At 33.5% G+C, this 26697-nt stretch overlaps 7 protein-coding genes across 7 annotated transcripts; 2 read left to right on the top strand and 5 right to left on the bottom strand.

Moving 5' to 3' along the window:
- The first annotated feature begins 334 nt into the window (after positions 1-334).
- Positions 335-6086, top strand: HELRODRAFT_102358 (hypothetical protein). Its single transcript, XM_009026845.1, has 13 exons — positions 335-597; positions 772-893; positions 1231-1277; positions 1442-1483; positions 1683-1812; positions 2237-2385; positions 2642-2734; positions 3049-3149; positions 3821-3955; positions 4331-4396; positions 4661-4986; positions 5251-5330; positions 5753-6086. Exons 1-13 carry the CDS (start codon positions 461-463, stop codon positions 5924-5926), a joined length of 1602 nt encoding a protein of 533 aa, XP_009025093.1. The 5' UTR covers positions 335-460; the 3' UTR covers positions 5927-6086.
- A 963-nt stretch (positions 6087-7049) lies between these two features.
- Positions 7050-11263, top strand: HELRODRAFT_178777 (hypothetical protein; the record flags this gene model as incomplete). The annotated part of the gene is made up of 8 exons (XM_009026844.1): positions 7050-7278; positions 8339-8599; positions 8655-8858; positions 9029-9268; positions 9649-9801; positions 9983-10144; positions 10885-10978; positions 11122-11263. 8 exons carry the CDS (start codon positions 7050-7052, stop codon positions 11261-11263), a joined length of 1485 nt encoding a protein of 494 aa, XP_009025092.1.
- A 2170-nt stretch (positions 11264-13433) lies between these two features.
- HELRODRAFT_127558 (hypothetical protein) lies at positions 13434-13637 on the bottom strand (the record flags this gene model as incomplete). The annotated part of the gene is made up of 1 exon (XM_009026843.1): positions 13434-13637. A coding segment is annotated over one exon (204 nt), but the record flags the coding sequence as incomplete, so codon positions are not given.
- A 1439-nt stretch (positions 13638-15076) lies between these two features.
- Positions 15077-15529, bottom strand: HELRODRAFT_178775 (hypothetical protein; the record flags this gene model as incomplete). The annotated part of the gene is made up of 2 exons (XM_009026842.1): positions 15077-15369; positions 15454-15529. 2 exons carry the CDS (start codon positions 15527-15529, stop codon positions 15077-15079), a joined length of 369 nt encoding a protein of 122 aa, XP_009025090.1.
- A 2986-nt stretch (positions 15530-18515) lies between these two features.
- Positions 18516-19140, bottom strand: HELRODRAFT_85956 (hypothetical protein; the record flags this gene model as incomplete). Its single annotated transcript, XM_009026678.1, has 4 exons — positions 18516-18596; positions 18732-18751; positions 18862-18948; positions 19059-19140. Coding segments are annotated over 4 exons (270 nt in total), but the record flags the coding sequence as incomplete, so codon positions are not given.
- A 2292-nt stretch (positions 19141-21432) lies between these two features.
- HELRODRAFT_86099 (hypothetical protein) lies at positions 21433-21687 on the bottom strand (the record flags this gene model as incomplete). Its single annotated transcript, XM_009026701.1, has 1 exon — positions 21433-21687. One exon carries the CDS (start codon positions 21685-21687, stop codon positions 21433-21435), a length of 255 nt encoding a protein of 84 aa, XP_009024949.1.
- A 1981-nt stretch (positions 21688-23668) lies between these two features.
- HELRODRAFT_178772 (hypothetical protein) lies at positions 23669-26108 on the bottom strand (the record flags this gene model as incomplete). The annotated part of the gene is made up of 4 exons (XM_009026841.1): positions 23669-23718; positions 24244-24469; positions 25453-25646; positions 25709-26108. The coding sequence occupies 4 exons, from the start codon at positions 26106-26108 to the stop codon at positions 23669-23671; spliced, it is 870 nt and encodes a 289-aa protein (XP_009025089.1).
- Between the last annotated feature and the right edge of the window lie 589 nt (positions 26109-26697).

The following is a 26697-nucleotide window of genomic DNA, read 5'->3' as shown; positions in this document are numbered from 1 at the left end:
TTGCTCGCTATATTTATATATTTTATAAATTCATTATAAAAACAACAGTAATCATTGCTATTTATGTACGCACACAGTTCAAATTTTTCGTGGAAAATTCAAAATAGTTTAAGACCACACCTTGCTTATTATAATTCCATGATGGCCAGCGTGTTAACACCCGAGCACATTCGAACAAAAACTAAGTTATAAATATTTCATATAGGTCTAGAAATCTACAATTTAGAAATCTCCTAGTTTACTATATCTACAGTTTTGCCAAAAAATTTCCGTATTTTATTTATTCTCAAACATTGTTAATACTGTTTTATCTATGTAAACACACTTCTGTCCGTCTCGCTTCATGCCGCAACAACGTGTGTTGTGTTTGTTATATCGCTCGCTTTGCTCTTTAAAAATATTTAATTATATAATATAATTAATATAATATTATATTTATTGAAGATTATTATTGTTTAATATGCCGAAAGTTACTAAAAAGAATCGAGACCTTCCAAAGAAAAAGAAAAGAAAAATCGCCCAAAAAAATGCAGAGGAGAGGAAGAAAGTTAAAAAAGTTGACTTGGAAGAAATCCTCGAGAGTGATGATGATGACAGGTTTGTTTGTCCATTCGTTTGTTGGTTCGTTTGTTTGTTGGTTCGTTCGTTTGTGTTGTGGCTTCATTTTTTTTCATAATGCTTGTAATTATTATTAATATCCATCGCCAACAATGACCAACAAACAAACACATTGACTAACCAAGAAACAAACAAACTCACAATGACCACCAGTTGCGAAGGGGAGAAGGTAGATGAAGACAACGTATCGTCATCCTCAGAAGATGAAAATGAAACTGCAGCCGAGAAGAGAAACAGACTTGCAAAACTCATGCTAGAAAAAATTAAAGATAATTGTGAGAGAGTATTTTTTGCTACATAGAAATCTAATTATTTTTCTATGCTATCTTTTTTTTGAAACATCTGTGAATTATTGTTTTTTGTTGAAATTCATGATTAAAATTTTTTACTCTTATCTCGTGTCACAAAATGCATTGACCTCGTAGTGTCCAATTAGATAAATAAATAATTATTTAATAATAATTAATAAAAAATAAAAAAATAATTAGATTTCTAATTATTTTTCTATGCTATCTTTTTTTTGAAACATCTGTGAATTATTGTTTTTTGTTGAAATTCATGATTAAAATTTTTTACTCTTATCTCGTGTCACAAAATGCATTGACCTCGTAGTGTCCAATGAAGACGAGGATGTAAAGAGCTACCTTAAGAATGACGTAGTGAGTATCTCGTCATCTCTTTCACTTCTTTCAACTCACTCATTATGCCGCAAATCTACTGTTCACACACACACAAACAAACACACACACACATGAACATAAATAGACACAAGTGTTAATGAAATTGCAATAGATTATTTGAATGATATTTTTCTTATTTCTAGCTAGAAAGATCTGGAAGATTGCATCACAATGTTGCAGATAAGGTTAGCTCATTATTATATAACGATCACACTCCACACACACCCACACATACACACACACACACTATTTGGCCTTAAAATATCCGAAGCCAAATGACCATTTGAGTTTTTATCAAAGTAAACCTCAAAAGAATTTGTTAAATTCCACCTACATTTTTTTCATAACTTGAGTTAAATTTTTCCAACCGAATTCCTTAAAAAGTACTTGGTGCCTGTTGAGAGTGACATGAAGATGTGTACGTGGAGCAAGTTAAAGGTCGTGACCTGTGTCGTTGTGTCATCAAATAATAACTGGCTCTACTCCGCCTCAAAAGATGGAACAATTGTCAAGTGTTGGTGATGATGATGATGTGGGATGATGATGATAATGTAGTTATGATGATGATAATGACGTGGTGATGATGATGATGATGATAACGTGGTGAGGATGATGATGATGATGACATGTTTATGATGATGGCGTGGTGATGATGTAATGATGACTTGTTTATGATGATAACGATGACGTGCTTATGATGATGATGATGATAATGATGTGGTGTTGATGAAGATAATGATTGAGATGATGTTATTGTTAAATTGTTGATGCTGACTTGAAGGTAGTTAGATAAATGTTCTCTTGATTTGACTGTTTGCATGGGCTAGGGTATGCTGTCAACGCAATGATCTTCAACGATGATAAACTCTCTCTCTTATTCTTTATCTCTCTATTTCTCTCCCTCTCTCTCTCACACACACGCACACGCACGTACACAGGGTCACTACCTTCATGCACAAAACACCAAATCATCAAACGAGTAAACAAGACGAGGAAAACAACAGAGATATCGGAAACAGCAACCAAACCTGTCGGGCACGAAAGCAGCGTACTTGCCTTGGCACTATCAAAAGATGGAAAATATCTTGTTGGTCTATTATAATTTGTTTTCCTTTAAACCTCATATAAGACATTAATTAATTAATTACACTACAATTATAAATCTATCAATCTTCGTTTTGCGTCCAGAGACCCAGTTCCTTGAGGTAGGACGTTGTTTTTTTGCCATCAATTTTTTGAGCCAAATTAGACGATCAGTTGTATCCATTCCATTTCAATTACACTACAATTACATTAACTTATATGACATTACATCAACAATAATATTATAATGTCATCCAAAGGCCTCTGGAGGCATGGATAAGGTCATTCACGTGTGGGATGCCGACACGCTCGCTCACCTTCACACTTTTCAAGGTCACAGATCTACCATTATGGTCTGTTTTGTGTTTGTTGTTGTTGTTGTGTGTTTCTGTTTGTTTGTTGCTGCTTATAAATGAATCATCTCACTTAATTTGTACACCGGCTGATTTCATTTTGTAGATGTTTATTCAAAACCAATGCCACGAAATGCACATGTGTGTTTTTACAAACAAGCATGTTCAAATTCATGTGAATGAGTGTCTACATCTACATGCATGTTTACAACCACACATGTAAATGTATATATACACCTACCTGTGAGCTATACACGCACACATATGCATTCACACACACAGAGACACACACACACACTCACGCACACACACAGGGCCTATGTTTCCAACAAGGTACCCACCAATTGTTCTCAGCATCAAAGGACAAGAGCATTAAAATCTGGAACCTGGACGAGATGGCCTACGTTGAAACTCTGTGTGTGTCCTGACATCTTTCTTTTTACTTTTTTCATAATAATGAATTTTTTTTAAAAATGATGAATTATTTTTTTCAGGGTAATGAATAATTTTTTCTGAATTAACGATTTAATTGGCCATTTATCTTCATTGCTGATTTATAGAACTAGCTTATGAGATGTTATAGTTTGTAAGGAGTCAACAACAATAGTTAATCCTGACTAGAGCAATCCCTGCAAACCTCTTCAACCTCTCCATTTTAATGCCAAATCATCCTACAAAGTTTGCCTGATCTAACTTTACTGTTTTTTTACAAGATGTTCTCTTTCAAAGATGACCACAAACCCGCGTGCCACTGTCCTTTTGGCCCTCCCCATCTCAGCCTACGTCTTCACTTTTTCACATCCTAGCAATTATTTATTTTGTCTTTTGCTCTAGTCTTGTTCGAGTAATTCTTATCACGCCCCACAATTTGTGTGGGCGATGTTTTTTAAAAGTTCTGTGGCCTAGATCTACAGCTTTCATGCGTGTTTCTGCTTTATTACTTTTGTAATTTGCAAATCTGGAAAAAAGTCGTTAGTTTTTTTTTTTAATCTGTTAACTGTATCAGACACGTTACACACACAATGCAATGCGAGTCATTTGCTGACTGGCCTGTAATGATGGAGACCACTAACTCGAACGTTTCAGATTCGGACATGAGGATGAAGTTATCTCGATTGATTGTTTGTCCCAGGAGAGGGCGCTGTCGTCCGGAGCGAGGGACGGGACGGTGAGGTTTTGGAAGGTTCCGGAAGAATCACATCTCGTGTTCCGGGGCCAACAGTTAGTGGTGATGATGATGATGATGGGATTGGGATAGGTGTTAGTGAAATGGTAATGGTAACTGGTAGAGACGATGATAACAAGTTATCGTAGCTCAGGCAGTAGGTGTGCTGTGTTGTTACTGGCACTGACATGGTTCGAATACGCTTTCTGCACAGTGCTGAAACTACGGCGTATTTATTCAAATAATAAAATTAAAGAGTGGTGATTAGTGTAGTAACATTTGATGATGGTGATTTGGTATTACTGATGAGAATGTCTGTGGTGGTAATTGATGAGGGTGACCGATAATGATGAAGATGACCGATTTGTATTTTTGTGTAAATTGTATATTATCTCGTAAAACACGCTCAAAATAAAAAATCCATTAAACAGAGGCTGCTGTATTGACTGCATAACACTCATCGACAATCATCATTTTGTTTCGGCTGCTGATGACAAGTTAGTTAGCATTTGTTATCTTAGATGTCTAGAGATTGGAAGTGTATTCTCTTTGTTGCTGTTGAGTTGATGATGTATTTCATGATCATTGATTACCAAATGTTGACAACGTCAAATTCATCATATTTTTTGTTATCACTGATTACAATACAATTCGCAAATGAAATAAATGACTTACCTCTCATCCGTTATTTCATATTCATCATTTGATTTTCATCTATTCAATCTCATCTTATTGTTACGCAAATATCAAAATACTCTCAGTTCGCTATCACTCTGGACAATGGACAGGAAGAAGCCAGTGTTCACAGTGAAGAACGCCCACAACAACACAGATGACAACAACAACAACAACCTCCATCTAGTCGTCGTCAATGGTGATTGTAGCGCCGCTGCTGCTGCTGGTGGTAGTGGTGGCGATGATGGTGAGGAGATGAGTGGGCCAGAGGATGAGAAGGACAGCGGAAGAAACATCTGGAAAATGAAATCCGCTGGGAATGGGCATAAAATAGTTTTGAAGAGCAACAATCCATCCGAGCAGTGGATATCTTCCCTGGCTGCCTTCAAGCAGTCTGACCTCATCGTCTCAGGTTGGCGGTGGGGAAGGCACATTCTTAAAACGTTGCTGGGTCATTTCGGAGAACATCTTCTTTTTATAACTTAACGTCAAGTAACAAACGTTAAGCAACCAATAAACAGTTTTTTTTGGATAAGTTTTGCGTTTTTAGAGGCACGGCGAACTTGATATATCTTATATCTTTGGCTTATTTAGTATCTTCTAGAAATGAAATAAATTGTAGGCAACTCTTGGATTGATAATGATAATCTAAATTTATAAAAAAAATGACCAGCAGGAAGTAGAGATGGACAGCTGAGGTTCTGGAAGGTTTCGTCTGGATTCAAATCGCTGGAGAGGTTGTTCACACTGCGTCTGGTAGGATAGCGTTTGCATTATTTTATGCAATTATTTTATTTCCGTTCGGTCGTTGAATCATTCATCACTGACACGTGACGAATTATTGTTTTGAAGTAATTTCATCAATCTTTTCTCTACTTAAATAGTAATTTGTAAATAATTTCTTTTGTAAAATTTCAAACAATTTTCTTCATTTGTCTTTGTATTTAGATCGAAATAAACAATAAACATTCACTCTGACTTTAAGAAATTGATAAGTTTTATTTTAAGGGCTTATGAAGAAGGTTCTTTTTAACAGTTAATTTTTACTTATAATTTTTAAAAGCTCCAATTTTCAATTGTTATGTTAAAAATTTATAACTGTATGTTAACTCTTTCAACGCAATTTCCAGAAAATGTTCGTTAAATAAATTTGAAATTAAAACATTTATAACTTTCAGGACGGCTTTATAAATTCGTTACAATTTTCTGACGATGGCAGTTACTTGGTGGTTGGCGTGGGACAAGAACACAGGCTGGGCCGGTGGTTCAAACCTCTGAAAAACGTTAAAAATTCCATTTGCGTTGTTGAACTTCGCAAGCGAGACAACCAACTGAAGAGAAAGATTACTTGATTTGACGTTAACCTCTTAAATATTGTGTCTTGTTTCCATTGTATATCTTCTTGTTTAATGGTATCTGTAAATAAATTGTGAACTTGATAAAGTTATTTTCAAAATGAAATAATTTATAATATTTATAATATTTTCTACAAAAAAAGCTCTTTATTAATTGACTTAGGCTATCGCCTAATTTTGCATTTGCATATCTTTGATGGAACGGTAAGCTACGACAAAAGGTCTCTATCTCCTCTCTCTCTCTCTCTCTCTCTTTCTCACTTTCTGGGCTCAGAGAGATCCACAACACACCAACGAAATACATGAATACATGCTAAACGACGCGCCCCACTCGAAGCATGTGATAAGCGGGGATTTTTTAGCGTGCGAACCCGGTCACTGCAGGCACTGCGAAAGCACCAGGCGACCCTAACCACTAGACCATCACGCAGCCCTACGTTTATGACAAGAATGTGCTTGTGAATTGCCCATGTTAAAAGTGCTTTTTCGCTAGTTGGACCTTGTTAAATAACTGGACAATTCGACAACTAGCAAGGTCCTGTCGGGTTATGTAGGAGGAAAAAAATGTATGCGGCATCTTAAGTTTAACAGTAAAACGACGGCATATTCTTACCCAGTAAACGAATAAGAGTATCAGGCATTTTGCCTTAGCCAATAACTCGAAGTGGGATCCAGTGGCGGATCCATAACTTCACGGTGAGAGGTAATGATTTTCAAGGCTCTAAAATGATGTCATTTGGCTAATTCCCGTTTCGGCGGGGGATGATTCTCAAAATGTCAAGCTGATGACCTTTCTTTCTACAAAATTTTCATTTTTACTGATCTCGTGTGGCAGGCGGGGTAACATTAAACAAGAAGATATACAAAAATATTAAAGCCATTTTTTTTATATTAATGTCTACTGCCATACGTGCGATTGTTAAACATCTGCGCTTCAGCGTTAATTGGTTTTTAATTAATTTCCCCATTCTAGGTGTCGTAATTTTATTGTAAAATTACAGAACTGCACAGGAAGTTGAATTGCAACCAACTCAATAAGGCTGAAAATACGGGGATGTTTATTAACAATTGCGAACAAATTCAGAATTGATGACGTTGCCGATTCGAGAGGTTCGGATGCATGGTTCGGATGATTCGACACACTGTAGAGGAGAATTCTCTTATTAAAGGTCAACAGAGGCACAGACATAGTATCATTTTGGAGGGGAAAAAGACAGTTTATCTATTACTTATACGGAGTTGTTTGTCTAATTATGTGCACACTTGCTACCTCGTTTGTCAGCTTAATAACATGAGGAATGTCTTTTCGGGAATGGAAAGGAAATGGGAATGTGTTAAGTCAGAGCATGGTAAATAGGGGGGAATTAAAAATTTAGATGAAAGGAAATTGTAGTGGAAACTTATTTCGTCCACCTCTACCTCGAGTTTAAAGTCTGAGAAAATTTTGATTCGTTGAAGATAACTGAGTAGTCGAACAGGTGATTAAGGATAATTAAAATAATTGTTGCTTTAAGATGAAGCAGGATATGAATCTCTCTCTTTCTCTCTCTCTTTTTCTCTATCTATCTTTCTTTTTCTATATACATATAGATATAATATACAATATAACATAGATAAAATATACAATATAATATATATTTTCGAGCCAAATGCCTTCATTATAAAGATTAAGCTTTAATGTGGTCTTTGTGCATTTTTGTTATTACCACTTCTGTATTGTATATGCACATATACATACTTACACTCATGTACACACGCACACACACACACACACACACATATATATATATATATATATATATAACAATATAAATAATAATAATAAAATGTTGATAAGATTTAAGAATCATTTCAACTGTTATATGTATATCGTACAATATACAAATTTATGAACTTGATAACGAAAGTTGTCAGAAAAAATACCATCACGATGCAACATGAGTTGATTTCGTTTATTTACACACCTGCTTGATAGATTGTAAGACTCAAAAACCATGAAAAATTATTTCAGGGAGACCACCAGTAGACAATAACAGCAGGATAACAACTGTTGAGTAACAAAACAATGTTAATATGCTGATAAAACAGGAGTAGAATTCCTTTATATCGGGTAATAAGTTGTAAAATATTATATAATGTATTGTAAGGAACATAAGCTTACTAACAAAAGCACAAACATACAGCACGCACACTCATACGCGCAATCATACATCACCCAGAATAGATCATCACTGCCATACCAGCACACATGTATCATCAAGATGTTCGTATATTTGATTTCTTGAAAACTTGGCCAGTGTGTGAACATATTTCAGAAGAAGTAGTGTGTTTCTCTCACAGATAATTATAAAATGCCGGCCTCTAAGATTTTAGTGATTGTTTTTTCAACTATTTTATTGTCGTCCCTAGTGAGCTGTTCTGATTTAACTTGCAGTTCCACTTCCAAGTACTGCTTGTACCTGGCTGATGATGAATGGCATCATTACAACGAGGTTTCAACCAATTTGTGCTCTAAAAATAACCGCGATGGATGGCTGTTGGAGATTTACGACGACGATGTTCAACAACTGGTTGATCAGTTTGTTGCTTGTAAAGGCTTACAGCGTAAAATTTTCCTCCTGGGGACAGAAATGTCTCCAAATAAGATGATGTGGGTCAATGGTGCTTCGTGTTAGTTTGTTTAAATTTCAAAATTATTTCGTTAAATCTCGCAAAAAATTTTTAGGTTTGCTAAATTGTGTTCATGTATTTCATGGTGGAGGTTGTGAAATAAACATTCGATTTGTTTTATGGAAATTTTCAGTTACCGGTGAAGTTGCCAACCAAGAGGACAACTTAAATACCATGGTGTGCCTAATCAAAGCACATCCGAGTGTGGATAGTGAAGAAACTCTGAGATACGTGGCTGATAATCCAAGAAGCTTGAACAGTATTTTGTGTTCTACAAAAAGCAAGTTTGATTATTTTCTTATTGAAATATTTTCATGCGTTGCACGGTATTGAACATTATAACAAACGGTACTTTCAATTAAGAGCTCCACTTACTTTGGCATCCAATCCTACCATGATGGCTTTCAAAATAATTTCATAAATATCCAGATGTCACTAGTTGTCTTGCAGCTCGGGTTTGGTCTCGTGGAAAAACATGTTATTTTCCTTTAGACGGAAGGTTAAGCTGGTACAAAGGCCATTACATGTGTGCCAAGTTGGGTGGAGGTTTGGCTGTTTTGGATGAGTTGAGCGCGGATGATATCAAGCAAATGTGGAATCAGCTGGATCTAACTAATGATAGATATTGGATCGGTCTATCGAGAACGTTGTTAACGTGGAAAAAAACAGGTTGGAAAATGTTACAAAAAGTTTGTCAGAAAATTATTTGTCTTTGTTTACTGGACTGAGAAATATTGACGACGTACCTACCGCTTGTGTATTTTTTCAAAGCAGTGTTGAATGTATTCGTGCGAGCAGGCAGATGCTCCATTTTGTTTTACAATTACCGACAACTTGAACATTTTTTTAAATAAAAAATAATTCTAGCAGATGAGCAAACAAATGTAATGTTAGGTAAATAAATGCACATGATTATGGTTTAAATTTGTAATTTAACATTTGTACGGTTCATATTTATAGGTTTCAAATTTTCATTTCTAACAAAAACAAAATGGATTCGATAAAAATTTAGCTTTTTAAATTTTAACTTTTCAATTTCCAAACAATAGAACAGCCTCTAAACAACCCCAATTGGTTAGATGGTTTTCCAAATGATTTGCTGTACAATTATCGCATATTTTTAACAACGTTTATAGAAAACAACCCTATTATGAACGATTGCAGTATTAGACCACCTATATTTAACGTCATTTGCATGCAAGGTTAAACTAAACGTTTTTGGGTTGAAATTTAATATTTCACTGTTATTTAATCACCACCGATCAATAAATTAGCGGTTCGATTTTAATAAATTAATAATAAACTAAAAAATTTGTCACGTATTGAAAAAAAAAATGCTTATTAAATAACGTAAAACACTTTAATTTATAATTAATCATCAAGAAAATAAAAACTTCGCCACAACACCTCCATCACCAACGACAACAACGGACTTGATGAAACCATCGTCGAAGAGTTCGATAGTTTCAGCTTCCGGCATTTTCGACCCCCAAGATCCCAACGCAAACACTTCATACACGTCTAACGATGATGCATTCACTCAAAGTTTGTACGAATATCGCTTTTTAATTGCCAGCTGTTAAAAATGTTACTAACCGTAGGCCCCACCCAACTTCTTCAAAGAGGCAAGGTGTCATTTAGCTCCCTCTCCTGATAATTTTTGACTGAAAAATTCATATTTTAGAAGCACTCGTGCTTGTTTCATTTTCACCGTTGATCCAAATTCCATATTTGGCCAATGAAATGGGCTTATATGCTTTTATTGATGGGTTTGTGTCAAAAAATGAGAAGAAAAAAATGACTTTTTATATGCAAAAATTTGCTCATGTCTGGTTTTTTTAGAATGCACTTGTTATCAATGCTTTAATCAACGTATAAAAGTTTAAGGTCATTAAGATAAACGTGAGAACTGCCCTTCCACGCTGTCTTCCCCAATTCGCCACCTCAAGCATTGAAATTCAATTCGCTAATTAAATTTTGAACGAAAAGTTTTTAAAAGTAATTGTTGCCTTAGTTACCGAGCATCTCAAACCCAAAATAGTTTATAAGCCGAAATAAACTTCTAGTGTCCTGTAGAATGAAAGAAATCAAAAAAATTTGAAAAGTTTTGAAATTTATTGCGAATTATAAAAATAAGAACAAACAAGCAAACCAGAAGTTAAACATTTAAACTTTCACAAATAAAATATTCTGCGGGTGCATCAGTTTTTGTTTAAGTTAATAATTAACATCGTAATTTGATTTCAATTTTTTCTTATTTTATAAAATTGTCGACATTTGCACAGGTTTAGCCATCAGTTTCGGAATTATATTGCCTTCCTTGATAATGGCTATCGTTATTTTAGCATCCATGCTGGTGAAACTTAAAAAACAGTCCAAGTATTTATTGGATTTTGTGAAATTTTGTCATTTTAGATAATTTAAACTAGATAAACAATAACAAAACAAATGTTTGTGATAAAAAAACTTCCATAAAACGCGTTTGAAGCGGAATAAACGATATATATTTTTATACTATTCAGAAGACTGACAGGTCTTAAGATGCAAGTTGACCCATCCTATGAAGAGGTCACCCCGGAGTTCTTTACGAAATTCAACAAGAACAACGCTGTTAATGACGAGAATCCATATATCTCTTTATCTCCTAGTCAGGGCCGGGCTTAGTAATATAATTTCTTGACGTCCAGTATTTGAGACTTAATGAATTCTACATTGAGCGGACTTTTCATGTTGAGAAAATTTCATTCCAACGTTCTTTCAAGTTAATTTAATTTTATGAAATTTATGAGTTTGTTGTTAAGATGGCCCTGCTGGGTGGGTCCTTTTGGACTCTTTTTGGTCACCCTGTGTCTTGTTATTTGCAGCTCAAATAAATATTACAATAACTAGTACATTTTTAAAATCAAATTTACGCATGAATTAACTGATAATAAATTGCACAAATTTTAATTTCCGAAAACAACATCTCGCAGAACAAAAAAAGAAAAAAAAAACAAAAAATTGTTTGACAAAAAATTGTTTGATAATACCTGGGGTGAAATTCTGAAATTCTTTGTCTTAAAAGTTTTTGAATAATATCTGTAACCCACATCTTTTAGTAAATTTTTGTTGGTTTCTCTGGTGTTAATTTTTCAAAAAAAATTAAATCCCAATTTATTTAAAAAAAAGTTATTTTTCCAATCCCAATTTTTTCAAAGAAAAAGTTGGGAAAGTTTTCATATTTTATCAGTTTATTTTGCTCTTACACTATTTTAGACCGCTCGAAATGACGCAACTGCCGTTGTATTTCCAACTGATGCCTGGCATGTTGTTACACTTGGTGAAACTCAGTTTCATTGAAATTGGACTTTATGTTGAGGAAGTTGACTGCTTCATTCATTCGTGAGGCCCGAAGTTTAAATCAGCTATCGTTTTACTCTTTAACAAATTCAGGTTTCGACAGTTTTTAATTTAATTTTTAATGAACTATCAAAGACTTTGTAATTTCTTCTTATTCTCACTTTTACTTAACTCGTTTTAACTCTTTTGCTAAATCTGCGTTTGCTTCTTCTGTCCCTTTTCTCTAGATGTTTTTACCTCCTCTGATTACTTCTCCATCACTTGCGAAGCTCAAAATGGATCACGACCCATCTCTTTGTAAAATTCTTTGAGGAGCGCTGTTGAACATCGCGGAAATGGCGCTTTACAAGCTGATTGATTGATTGGTTGGTTGATTGATTGGTTGGCTGGTTAATTGGTTGGTTGATTGATTGGCTGGTTGGTTGGTTGGTTGGTTGGATGGTTGGTTGGTTGATTTATTGGTTGGTTGATTAATTGGTTGGTTGGTTGATTGATTGGTTGGTTGATTGGTTGGTTGGTTGGTTGGTTGATTGGTTGGCTGGTTAATTGGTTGGTTGATTGATTGGCTGGTTGGTTGGTTGGTTGGATGGTTGGTTGGTTGGTTGATTGATTGGCTGGTTGGTTGGTTGGTTGGTTGGATGGTTGGTTGGTTGATTTATTGGTTGGTTGATTGATTGGTTGGTTGGTTGGTTGGTTGATTGATTGGTTGGTTTGTTGATTGGTTGGTTAGTTGGTTGGTTGGTTAGTTGGTTGATTGATTGGTTGGTTGGTTAATTGATTGGTTGGTTGGTTGATTGGTTGATTGATTGATTGGTTGATTGGTTGATTGATTGATTGATTGATTGATTGATTGATTGATTGATTGATTGGGCCCGCGAAGCTATTTTATGTGGCCCGCGAAGCCTTGTTCGCCAAAAAAAGTCTTAAGCCTGACATAATGACCAAATAAAAGGAGCCGCAAGTCTTAAAACTATTCTCCGCGGGTCGAAAAAATAAATCATTGAGAACAATCGATTAACTAAATTGTTCGCTAGAGTTTGAAATATCTATAAACGTATAAACTTATAATACGTATGAATTTTTAATACATATTAACAAAACTTCAAAAGAATTAACATTCAATCTCAATTGGTATCGTCAGGTTATATAAAACAATTTTTTAAATATTTATCTAGGCCAGTTATTCATTCAATTGACAAATTATATTATTATACAACTTTGCACATTCAAAAACTCGAAAAATGAAAAATTAATTCGGTATGCAAGACAAAGGATTGTTTAAATTTCAAACTATTATCTCCATGATTCTATTCTAGTAATATGCACTATATCGACATAATTTTATAATATGTATATCGTTATTAAAATATGTACTGGTTCAGATTATTTCAAGTTTCAAAATTTTGCTATCATCCATTATTCAATGATGTTATAGCTATGTTAACTTCGAATTCTTCAAATCCTCGAGGAATGGTGTGACTATATTGATGAAGAGTTGCGTTGTGCCATCTTCTTGCTCCTCTCTGCTGTATCTTCTGTGATCTATCGGATCGACCGCTATGAAGTCACGACAAATTGGACAAAATGGTTTTACGTCCAGCCAACTGTTGATACAATCATCGTGGAAGACGTGGTAGCATGGAAACTCTTTCACGCAGGAACTCTCCATTAATTGTTCCTTACAGATTACACATTCACTGTAATGAAATCTTTTTTTGTGGTACGGAAGGTGATATATACGGTGGCGGTAGTTTGACAAAGCATCGATGAATGAATCGTGATGACGAATTGTACAATTCATGGAAACACCGCTGACGACCAGATTCAAACGAGTTTTGCGTATTGTAACATTTCTGGCACTCAACTCTTCAAAGTAGAAGTCCTGCACTTTCACTGACAAGTCATAACTCATCTTGCCGTAAAATCTGTTGGAAGCCGTACTGGGTTTCTTGTCATCCATTTCCATTGAAATTTTCATCTGATCCATGTTATTGATAAAGTTTTCAGTTTCCAGCTCTGATAGCTTTTGCTTATTTTCACTAAAAAATTTTTGGTAGCTCTCTAACATGAACCTATCATTTTCGTTCGTTCATTCAGTTGGATAGTTATTGGCTTCTTCCACCATGCGGTTTAAACCGTTCGAATTTGTAGACGAAATCATACTGATGAGGTAATCTTTTAAAAAATTTTATTTAAAATCTCCAAAAAAGTCTGAAAAATAAAAAAATATTGAAAATAAGAAAACTGCTGCTACATTTAAAACCCTATATAATCTAATGAAAAATTACTTAGTGAACATTGAATCTGCCGTCCTTTGCATCCACATAATCATGCCTTTTCCCTTTATTGCCTGAGCTTTCATTGCTCAAAATCCGGTCATAAACTTAAATTTATATTTTAACTTGCTTTATATTTCATGATTCAAACATTCGTTACTCAATCATTTTCATACCACATACAAATTACTAAATGCATTATTTATGGGGAAAAATGTTCTGCTTTTGTGTACCAACGCGTGAAAAACAAAAGTACCGTTATTGGTTTGGACTGGCAATAGGTACTTTCGGAAATGAATATCGGTGATGGTCTTGGCGATACATTTTAAAACGGCTATAAATATTGGCAATACGGTTTTTGAGTTATGTAGACAACTCTACTTGGCGCGTATCAAAATAAAATGGCGACAACGATAACAATCATGACAATGTTTACACTTGATTAAAAGCCGCATGTACGTTTTTTACTTGATGCGTAGTATGATAATACAACACCGTCAAAGATTATACATTTGTGTGAATGTATCTCAGTATCATACTAGCAATCATACCTACTGAGTATCATACTAAGTATCATACCTACTGAGTATCATACCTACTGAGTATCATTACCTACTGAGTATCATACTAAGCATCATATCTACTGAGTATCATACGCTAAACCTCTTTTTGCATGAGAACCAGATCAAGACAACAGAGGACCGTCTCAGGCAGTTTAACTATTAGTCCTTTACACGAGCAGATAAATGACAAAAAATAAATAAATAGTTTTAACTATCTTTTACAAAATTAAGAGCAAATATTGTTTTGTTTATATTTTGACTGATTCATGACAGAAAATATTTTGTTGTTCTTTAGACAATCAGGCCAGTTTAATTACTCTTTGTTTGATTAGGTCGAATAATTCCTTGCGTTCATCCTGACTCAACCTGAATAGTCTGGAGTCGTCGTAGTCCATTAAGTAGAGTGGTTTCTCAGGCTGATTGCTGACCATGTAACGTTCCAATGTCGTCAGCTTCAAATCTTTATCTCGTTCAAATTCCCACAAGAATTTGTACGATTTAATGAAATCAAAAATTTTAAACTCTTTTGATTCTCCGTACAACCTTTTTTTCTCGAGAAACTCCATCAAATCCAAAGTAGGCAAATTTGATCCTGGAGATATAAATCATAAATGTACATTGATTTATTTAAATAATTTATATATTGATCCTAAACTAACTAACAAACTGAACTTACCGGTGGCAGCTGAGCAACTTGACGCCAAACAAACCACAAAAAATGCCGAAAGAATTGCAATCATCTTCATGTCCATCTTTGTGAAATCTTCACTTTCAGACCGTTGAATGATGGTTGTTGTGTCGTACCAATCTGTTGCTACCTTATGTTTGGAATGAATTTTATACATTAAACGCATATTACACTTCGAACTTTGCACGTTTTTGTTTCTATTAACAACAAGTAAGCTTAAACTTTAAATGATGAATCGTCTGAAGAACTTTGCGATGAATTCAAGTTAAACAATTTAAACAAGCGGAATGAATGTGCCTTATTTTTTATTGTTCCCAGAGTAAATATGAATTATAAAGTAAAGTTTATATTCCATTCAAATTGTTGTATCCTAACTTTTTTGAAAGGTTTTTCAGATTTTTTTATCGATTAATTAATCAATTTATTTGAAATATAATTATATTTCTTATAGAGACTCAGCCACGTTCGGGGATTGGTAGAGTTATGGTGACTTGAAATTAAACTGTTTTGGTACGTTGAAAATTTGGAGGAGATGGCGCTATATTGTTTGGCTATACTGTAGTCGTGTTTGCCCAGACGCAGGGTATGGGACGTGTTTTTGATTGTTAGTAACAATGAGTGTATGATACGATTGAGGTTGAATTCTATTTTCCAAATAAGGGAATGTAAAATGTGTGACGGATATAAAAATGGTGAATGACTAATTGGTCTGATTGATTTGTTAACATTGCCGGCTGTGTTTGTTGTTTTCTGAGAATCCTGGTCATCACGGGGCAGCCTGTTTATTGCGTAAAATTGAAGAGTTGGGTAGAGAGTTGATGTGAATTTGACGACTAATATTTTTATTTTGATTGTGCTGTGATTGACAGAAGATCTGGGGTTAAAAGTTGAATTCTTAGTATATTGGGTAGATTAGTAACAATGAGTGTATTCCATCATATCTCAGAGGTGCTGTTTGAAAAGCAGATGGCTGAAACAACAATGTTTTAGTTTTTTCCAAACACTTCTCTTCTCTTTTTCAAATTTTACTTCAGGCAAACTATTTCAATCGTTTATATTTATTTGGTTGAATTTTTTTGAAAGTTAAGCAAAGAGATTCCAGTCAATTTTGTTTAGGTGGTGCATATTTTAAATATTTACATTAAAAAAAATTCCAATCTGTTTAGTTTGTATGCACCGCACACGTAAATGAGATTTATGATAGACAATAAGTTCATGAATGTTGAACAGGCAAGCAAATAAAATATTGGAAATTTGCCGAAAAATAATTTCGAATCATATTTCTGAAAATTTCCAAATACGAATTAAGGTCACAACATTTTGACAGTTTTATTTGAACCATTAAAATTAATTATTTTACGTCTCATTGATCTACACGCAAACGCACAAATCGCAGTCGTTCCCCTCCACTCCATCTGGAGAAATAGTCTTCATCGCTGGCATCATCTGCTTCAAATTCACCAAAAATTATTCGGAAGCCATCCTCTAAATGCGTCATTTTCAACGGACTTTTGTATTGAATTTCTTTTAACACGGAAACTCCTGCATTATAAAGTTCTTCTTTTATTATTTAGGAAATAAAACCTAATGAGATGGATTTCAAAATCTCCTTTACGAAAAAGAGTGAACTAACTGTTTTCATTGGCCATGGCCTAGATTAACTGTCCTTTTTCGGGTTTGAGCCACTGATCAAAACAGAGTCTGTAGGACAGTTCTCTGTTCGGTTTGGTTTCTTTTCATGCAGTGAGAGTACAAGATCAATTTTTTGGTGAAATATATTTTTAAAGTTTTTTACTCTTAAATTTTTTTCAAGTATTAAGCTTTCCTGTGAAATGTCTTTATTGCTTTTTCCAAAAATTTCAAGAAAACTCTCCATAGACATCTCAAAAATTTTAACTTGCAACCTACCACCAAACTAATTTTGAAGATTCCTCTTCAGTTCAGCTAAACATTCGCCGTTTATTTCAACAGCAACAAATGTTTTCAACTCTGGCAAATATTTTCGAATAAATTCAATGTCAAATTCTTCATAACCTGTTCCAACGGAGAGACATGTGGTCGCAGAGAGCAAATCTTGGTCCTGCTCAAGTAACTGACACAAGCCATGCAGCTTTCTCATTGTGGTTTCTTCTGTCTGAATCACATCAAAGCCTCCTCTGATAAGAAACCGATGTCATTTTCTTTACTACCAAGACAAAACCGTGTGACAGTTATTAATAAAATAGTTTATCTAACTTTTGTTTGCTATTCAACGTACAATACAATGCAATGATGTCTGATCCCACATGAACGTCGACTCAATTTAAAAAGTTTTTGAGAAGAAGTGAATGGGCTTAAAGGTTACCTTTTTTATTTATGATAAATAAATCATTTCAACGTTGAGTTGATTAACATAATATATTTCGTTTGCACGTTTGATTAACATAATTTATTTCGTCTGCACGTGTTTTAGTTATGTAGAAAAAGTTTTTATGTTAAGTTATTATTAATAGAAGTTGTAAAGTCAGCTTTTTTTACTACCAAAGTTGTTTATTAGATTATCAAAAATGTATTTATAACTTTGGTTCAAATTTTATTTGAAAAGTTTGTAAGTATCAACAAAATAAACGAGTGACATTCAAGATGTGTTGATAAGTACTTCAAACGAGGTGGATCCTAGCCCGTAAGAGGCATTTCTGGAAATAAATTTGTTTTTACAAGTGTTTTCAAAAAATCTGTCATCGACAACCCAAAAAACATTTAAGACATTTCATAAAATAAAAGTCCATACAGTTGAAATTAAATTTGAATATTCATAAATTATGAAAAACTAATATAAAAACTTGTATTTAATCACATTAAAAATTAATTTCAATACTACTTGGTTGATTTCAATTTTGAAAATTCGAACAGACATCATTGAGTAAATTTATGGCTAAAATTTCACGCGTAAAGGCAGACTTTGACGTAAAACACCCCTAACACCAACATTTCATAGTATGATATGGAAATTTTTGAAAAATTATGTTTTCAGTTAAAAAAACGGGCTTAAATTAATGATTCAGGCGCAGTTATGCAGAATTAAAATGACTGTACTCACCACATCTGCCATTGCGAGGGTTGCACACACGAGGGGCAGTGCACCAGATGTTCTGTCATGAAGGTGGAGGCGGTTGTTTTATCTCATTTACAGTTGTTTTTTTGCAGGAAGTATGAAATTTGAACGTAGCAATATCGGCACGTTTATGTTAAAAACAAATTTAAACTTTGTCAAATAGTTAACAAACCTTGCAAACTGTTTCTTCAGCTGAATAACATACAAAAAATATAATTAATTAACAATAATAATTAGCGTTTAATTAATTTAACTAGATAGTTGTTTCTGTTTGATAATGCACAATTGAATGCGAGGCTAACTGTTGCACGTGCAGAAAGACTGGCATCCCTGCTCGTCAGTTGTGAACCCGAGTGGACAACGCATCCTACATTGCCTTCCACTGCAGCCTGTTTGTTAGTTGCAATTTATCATCATGAGTCCTAATAAAAAACTTCTTTAACATAGAAGGTGATGTCTGTTTTTGCATTAAAAATGAAACAAATCAGCACAACGAAACCTTTGCACAAGCATTTCCTGCACCCATTATGATCGTATTCATATTCGCTCGGGCATCCTCTAGCACAGATACTGTCGTCACACACTGAATTGTTTCAAAATTTCTCGATGTTCTAGAGAACTTTCATAGAAATTTGAATGTTGTAATTTATTTAATATTCAAACAGCTGACTGACCGCATTTTGATTTTTCGTAGTCGCATTTCAAATTCCATCCACAGCTTGTATCGGCCTGAAAGTTAATGTTTGCATGTGATCGATCTCGTGCATGTGAATGTTGATTATTTATTATACAAAACTAATTTTTCAATTTGCTTTAAATTATAAATTAATTGAAAATTTTCTTACATCGCAATATTCGTTCAGATCTGAATGGAATTTTTAAACAAATTTTAAATTTAAAAATCACAAAAAGAGTTTCACTCAAAGACTAGGTTTCATTGCTTACATACAATTTTTTTTAACGATAGTAGCCAATAAAAACATTTCGTTTATGAATAGTTTAATGCCAACTCAATTTAGTGAATTTGTTTTGTTTTAGCATTTTTAAATCGATATACTATTTAACGACCTACGAACAACCAACCTGCGGCAAAAACTGCCACGCCAAAAGTGAGTAGGCAAAACAGAGTTCTCATTCCCATCTTCGTCAAATTATTATTCTTTATTCTTAATCAAAATTTTTTTCGAATATTGCTTATAAATAATTAAAATTTATAATGCGACGTTCGGCAGACCAATTTTATTAATAATTTTGTAAACTTTGAAACGATTCCGAGACTTTAACATTGTAGTCCACGGTACGTTGAACTAAAAATTGCGTTTGGACTTTATTATTTCAATTAAATCACACAAATTTTAACACTCGCGCAGACGAAATTAAAAGTTTTTACCTTTTACTTCTAAAGTCAAATGATAACAGCGATCATGTTTATATAACTGAAGATTACATTCTTTCTTTTCACTTTTTTATTGATACAACATCAATTTCGGATATGAATTTTTGTGACAACCTTTAAAAACTGAAATGACTTCAACTTGTTCACCACATTCACGCCGTTTATATGATTTGTTTGTTTGATGTTTTCATATTATTTGTAGAATTTATCATTATAGGTCATTTTAGCGCAATTTTAGGTTCGAAATATTTGCTCCTCACATTAAATTTAGGGTGGGAAATTTTGAAACTGACAGGAACGAAACATTAGCGGCTCCAGATTTTTGTGGTTGGAAGAGATGATTTTATAACTTTTTAAACCTTTAAAATTGGCGACCTTTTTATGCCAACCCGTTTACTTTAGGGGTAGATAAACCACAGTGGAGCTATTTTTGCGGCCCGCTAGGCCTTGTTCGCTTAAAAAGGTCATCAGCCAAACATTATGACATCAATAAAAGCCAAAAATCTTAAAACAATTCTTTCCCGGGTCGAAAAAAATTGCTATTCAAGTACATATGCGGCCCTTCAAAGGTAAAATAGCTCTCAATGAGGCCCTCACAGCAAAAATGTGCTCACCCCTGGTTAACCTTATTGCTAAATTTTATTCAGAGTAATTCAAAATTTTTTTAATGTTATGCGCAGGACACATAGATAATTATTATTCTATTGTTGATTGGCGACAATTGATTGTTAACGTGACTTTAATTGTGAACATGCCTTATTGTATTCGTTAATTATAGAACTTGTTACTCGTTATATTTATTTAACCGTAATAAAATAGTATACGTGCATTACGCTTTTTGTTGTCTAGATTAGTTTCAACTCTTCAAACCACGAAACACGACACTTAATGTGTTACTTCTTTACTGCTTAATGTGGAAATTATGGATATGTAATGTCATATTTATAATTATATTATATTATAATTATTATATTTATATATATTATATATCCTTAGTGGAAGCGGTCTAAGATGAGGCATGAAACCTAAATTGTTAATATGAAAATATATTGCATATGAACTTTACTAGAACAACTTTACTTATGAACTTTTAAAATTTGTTTGATAATTCAAGGCTGACGTAAGCAATTATTACTTTTTGGCTTCCGGGTCGTTTTGCTAAATTCGTTTATTTTTTAGTTAAGTTTGCCTATTTTTTCATTAAATATTTATTCTTTAGAATTATATCATTTTCAAACTATTATTTAGTTTATTTAAATTGGGTAAATTAAACTATCTAAGCAAATTAAGATGATAGTGCTCATCCAGACAAAGATTTGACTACTGACATCAAAAATTGTATGAAAAATTTATCAACAATATTTGAAATCATCCGAAAAGTCAAAACATATTGAAAATAAAACATGAAGTTTATGTAGAAAATGATCCAATGAAAAACAATTTTTTATGGAATATTGAATCCTGATATTGAAAAGCATTAATTTGATGAAGCATTGGTGACCAGGTTGATGGTGACCTTCAAACGACCATCCCCCATCATCTCCTCCTCATAATCGTAACTACTTTCAAGGCTTATTTTAATTTCCTTCTGGCACAGTGGACAGGCTGGCCTCTCGTGCAGCCACTCTTCAAGGCAGTTGAGATGATAGGTGTGACGACAGAACAACTCACACACGAAGCAGCTTTCTTCAAACCTCTCCAAACAGATTGGGCATTCCTCATTCAAAAACATCCCATCAACATACGGCAGCTTATATGTCCAGAATCAGAAACATAGAAATAATCCCTATGCACGATTTCAGCAAGTAATAGAGGATCTTCAAAATGTTTTTCTCTAATTAAATGCTCTGACGTTTTTGAGAGATAAGTGTTCTGGCTCTCCTTTACGAGATTGTACTGTTGACTTTTGGTGAGGCTGTGGAATCGACTCAGCCATTCTTTCTCATTGTCAGAGGTCTCATCGTTGCATGAAGACAGAAATTTGGATAGGTGATCAATGTCTTCATCAGAGAACAAGTTGTTGCTGTTGTTGTCCTTTAAATAGCTGTTGATAATTTCGATTTCTTTCAAGGTTTCTTCTTCATCAAAACTTTTCACATATTTTGTGACTAGTTCATCAATACGTGTTTCTATTTCATTATTTGAATTGTTCATTTTTGAATGTTGTGCCTCAGGTATTTAAGAATAAAATTAGTATAGCATTAAATCGAGAAGATGTTTGAATGGTTCATAGTACGTGGAAATGACCTAATATATAGGGCTGTGAACAAAGTGAAATAGACGAAGTAAAATGAACAAAGTGATGTGGACAAAGTAAAGGAGGCAAAGTGAAGTCGGCAAAGTTTGAATTCTATTCAAAGTGAATTTAACACATCGTAAAGTAACAATAAAGTTTTTTAAACCTAAATTAACACAAAATATTAATAATTTCTTTTAATTTTAAAACGTTTCTGAGACTTTTAACATGTAGTCCACGGTATATTGGACAAAAAATTGCGTTTGGACTTTATTAGTTAAATAATACCACAATTTTTTAACATGTTCAGATTAAAAATTTTAACTATAACTGATTCACATCTTCTAGAATTTTTTAAAAGTCGAGTTATAGAATGTTATCTGATAAAAAATTTGTTGTTTCTTTTACTTTTCCATTTCAACATAATTCGAATTTAAGTAATATTTTTAAGTCTTAAACGACTGACTGATCACCACATTCAAAAATGGACATTTACAGGAGTCCTGCCAAAAATGACGAACGAAGGTCGCGAAAAGAAAGAAAGTTCCACATTCTCTTCACAATCCTAATTTTTTGCATGACTTTTTTCAAGATGGCTGACGAGGGTAGCTCGGACTGTAGAAGTGCCATGTCTGGTGCTGTTACTGTTGTCGAACGACCTGTTTCGAATGCAATCTGTCCGAAACTCAAAAATTATCATACATTCTCGGCGTGTGGCACAATGCTTGCACGTGCGTGTCTTCTGCTACAGATGTGAAGCCCGTGTCACAAAATTCAATTGGGTCTAAAAAATGGTAAAAAATGCTACAAAATCTTGCGGATTTGTCCAAAGCATTCAATTATTTGAGAAATCATGTTAAAACGTTATTAATTGCACAATCAATATTTTTTATTTATTTTATTTTATTAATTAAAATAATAATGTATCTATAGACTGATCTAGGTAGATAAACTCGTCTGTTATTTTAAGGAATAATTAATGGGAATGATGTAACGACAATTCTTAAATAAATTTTTAACTTATATCACAATCACATTAATAAATAAATTGTTAATTAATTAATTAATAATTAATTAATTAAAAAATTAACAAATATTCAATATCACATTTATAAATTAAAAATTATCAATTCTTCTAATCTAAAATAAATAGCTTATTCTACGTAAAAAGTTGGCAAGAAATTATTGCTATATTAAATATTATTTTATAAGTAGTATGTAATATGAATTTATAATATGTATTAAAATGAATAACAGGAAATAATATATAAATTAAAAATTGTTCTATAATTAATATATTTTTTATAATTAAAGCTATATTAAATATTAATTGTAAGTAATTTATCGTATAAATTTAAATAAAATACAATATATGAAATAATTCATAATTTAAATAACTATAGAATAATTATCATATATAATAAAATATAATTTTGTCAAACACAAAATTGTCGGTTGTTAGTACTGACGACATCTTTCAGTTTATCAGCTGCATCTTCACTGCTGTCCAGTTGGACTTGTCCACACCTGATATATTAAATATAAATATTTTGGATTAATTGCCCCGGTGCTCAAAAAGATTCCAAACAAAGACTAAAGGCGTAAAAATAGCCTATCAGAGCTAAAACGCCGTAATACTGGAGAAGAAGAAGAAGTAGGAGGAAGAAGAAGATAAGAAGAAGGAGAAGTAGGAGGAAGAAGAAAAAGATAAGAAGGAGAAGAAGGAGGAGGAAGAAGAAGATAAGAAGAAGAGGAAGGATTAAATGAAAGTAAATAAATTTGCATTATGTTGCAATAGGAATTGAAAGTTAGAACTTGAACTTAAAGCTGTCCTGGAAGCGTGTGAGTGAGCTATTTCGTAACCACTCATCACAATTAGGTAATTATTTACCAAATGATGATTGATTTCTCGGATAAAATGCAAGATATGTTGCTTTATCATTTATCAGAAGTAAAAAGATTGATTTAATTTTTTAATAATTAAAAGAATTGTAAACTCATTTTTTCGAACAATCAAATATTGAAGTCTGACATGAATAAATAAGAACACACCTGAATTGTAAACAATGAACTGTTTCGTTAAAGGAACTGCGGAATTGTCAAGAAAAGAAATTGTTTTTTCGTAGGCACCCTGCTGCCAAACAAACAGCCATTTCTTCCTGTATTGCAAGTTAGTGACATCCAAGTTGATGTTTTCCAAGTAAGTTGATATCACATCCATGTTTTGGTGTGCATCGTCACATGTCCGACCTACAACTATCGTCCCGGCTGGTGTGCTCTGATTGGTTGGTGGTGATTGTGGTGATAGCGATGATGATGATGAAAATGATTATGTCGAATAAGATGATGAGGATGATTAGGATATCATATTTTCAATAATATTATCATCTTGGTATTATTTATGTATTGCCCTCTAAATTAGTCCCACAAAAGCACTCTTAGGTAGTGTTAGTGTCATATAACTTAAACACAAAATATTACGTAAGTAAAAGTACATATAATAGAAATCAATCATTGGTAAATCGTTATTGTGCAGAAATATGTCCTAACATGTATGTGTATGTTTGTTGTACGAAAAGGTATGTTAATGTTAACTTCATAAGCATCTGCATTGATTCAGCTGCAATCGGTTACCGCCATCCAAATATCTATCCCGGACAAACAGTCAACAAATTTATCTGACATAACTGAGGAGTCACTAGGTGAACCACTGACAATAATCTGAACATCATCAACGTAGGCATGTCCACAAAACCCGAACAAATTTATTGCATTAAAATTATCAGCTTAATAGAGTAGAATCGAAATTGGTCCAAGAACGGGAACCCACGAAACGACCACCTCTTTCTCTGACAAACTGTTTTCGAACATCACTTGCTGCGTTCAGTTTGTTTAATTCGACTTTAAAGAATCCTAAAAAAAACTTTTAGATTTATCTGACCGCTCTAACAGAATATAGTGGTCGAGACAGTCAAAGGCCGCGCTTATGTCCAAGAGTGCATGTACAGAAACATCGGTGGCATCTGCTGCCGCGAACAATGCAGATAGTATTTCTTTTCTAGCAACGCAATGTTATCAATAATATGTGTTTTATTGAGCTGCGTGTATTGATGCAAACAATAACACAATGAAAATGCATCATTACAATCAACATGGATCGCATTAAAATTATTTTGGTTGACCTTTAGAAAATCATAAACATTAAAATGTGTGACAACGCAAATTCATTAACTAAATTACAAGGCAAATATAAAGTGTCACCTCTAGATAGTTTTTCATATTATATGCGTTGTCAACCGAACCAATGATATCGAAGATTTGAAAGTCATACAGCAGGTGACTCTGCATGTCCAACTTGTACAAGTTAACTCCTCTGTTCTGACTATTACAATCGAATTGTGAACCACCTGAAGTTTCATCGAGCCCCCACGAGGAAACGTTCAAATAAACAGGGTCTAATAGAAAATATTGAAATGTGTTTTTTCAAATAAATTAACGTAAATTTCAGTTAACGTACTCTCAGCCATCATGTAAAAAGCGCACGAGTTGTCATTGATGCTTGCATGCAGGTTGGCAGGAAGACCATGGAAGAAATGACTGCACTCCACATCGTACGCATCAACAACACTCACGGACTTCATCACATTCGTTTGAAAGGCGTAACAAAGTTCGCCCAACGTTTGAACAATGCTGCACTGTTTGACAACTTTTCCGCTCCTAACTTGCTCTACAGTCAAACCACCCTCGCTGAAAACCAGTGTTCCGTTGGATGAGTTTGAACAGATGGTCAAGTTGTTCCTCGTTAGTTTGCTGTACGTTCTGCCCGCTGATGATTTCAGTGCCGCTGTTGCTTTTAATGATGAGATGTTAGCCAGGATGATTATAGAGACCGCCGTTAATTTTAGCATGAGAACCATCTCAATTTTTTTAAATTTTATTCTATTAAACTTATATTTTATTTCGCAAATTAGTTGTTTTGCAGTTAACAAACTTGCTGGCTAAGCAATTTTTCAAATTAGATATCTGATATAATATAATAATATTATGTATAATATTCAGGTAATTTTTTTTAAAAACTTTCGCAACTGTCAACAAAATGCGAGAAAGAATTGTGCTTTATTAAAGAAAACACTTTTGCCAACAGTACATAATATCTACATTGTTCTAAAATTTGAAAAATAATTGCAAATGTATATATAGTAATGCAAAAAATTTTATTCAGCAAGGCAAAATAAAATAAAAAGCATCAATCAATCAAATTTGTTTGGGACAACAGAACTGAAATTAGTGGTGCAACCAGAACAATGGATATAAAATCAATGCAAATGCATCAGAAATATTTTTAGTAATAAATTCATTTGTTAAATTTTTTGTACGTTTTGCATGTATGTTTATATTAGGGATGGGACCGATCCAAAAATGGAGATTCGTAATATCTGGATTTTGGACAAATACGAATCTGAATTCGGATCCAAGGTGCAGGCGTGCTTTTTTTTATTTAATTTT

The sequence above is a fragment of the Helobdella robusta genome (genome assembly GCF_000326865.2).
Source record: "Helobdella robusta unplaced genomic scaffold HELROscaffold_49, whole genome shotgun sequence".
Taxonomy (NCBI): domain Eukaryota; kingdom Metazoa; phylum Annelida; class Clitellata; order Rhynchobdellida; family Glossiphoniidae; genus Helobdella; species Helobdella robusta.
Note: the sequence above shows the minus strand (reverse complement) of the source record. Positions and strands in the feature narration are given on the sequence as shown.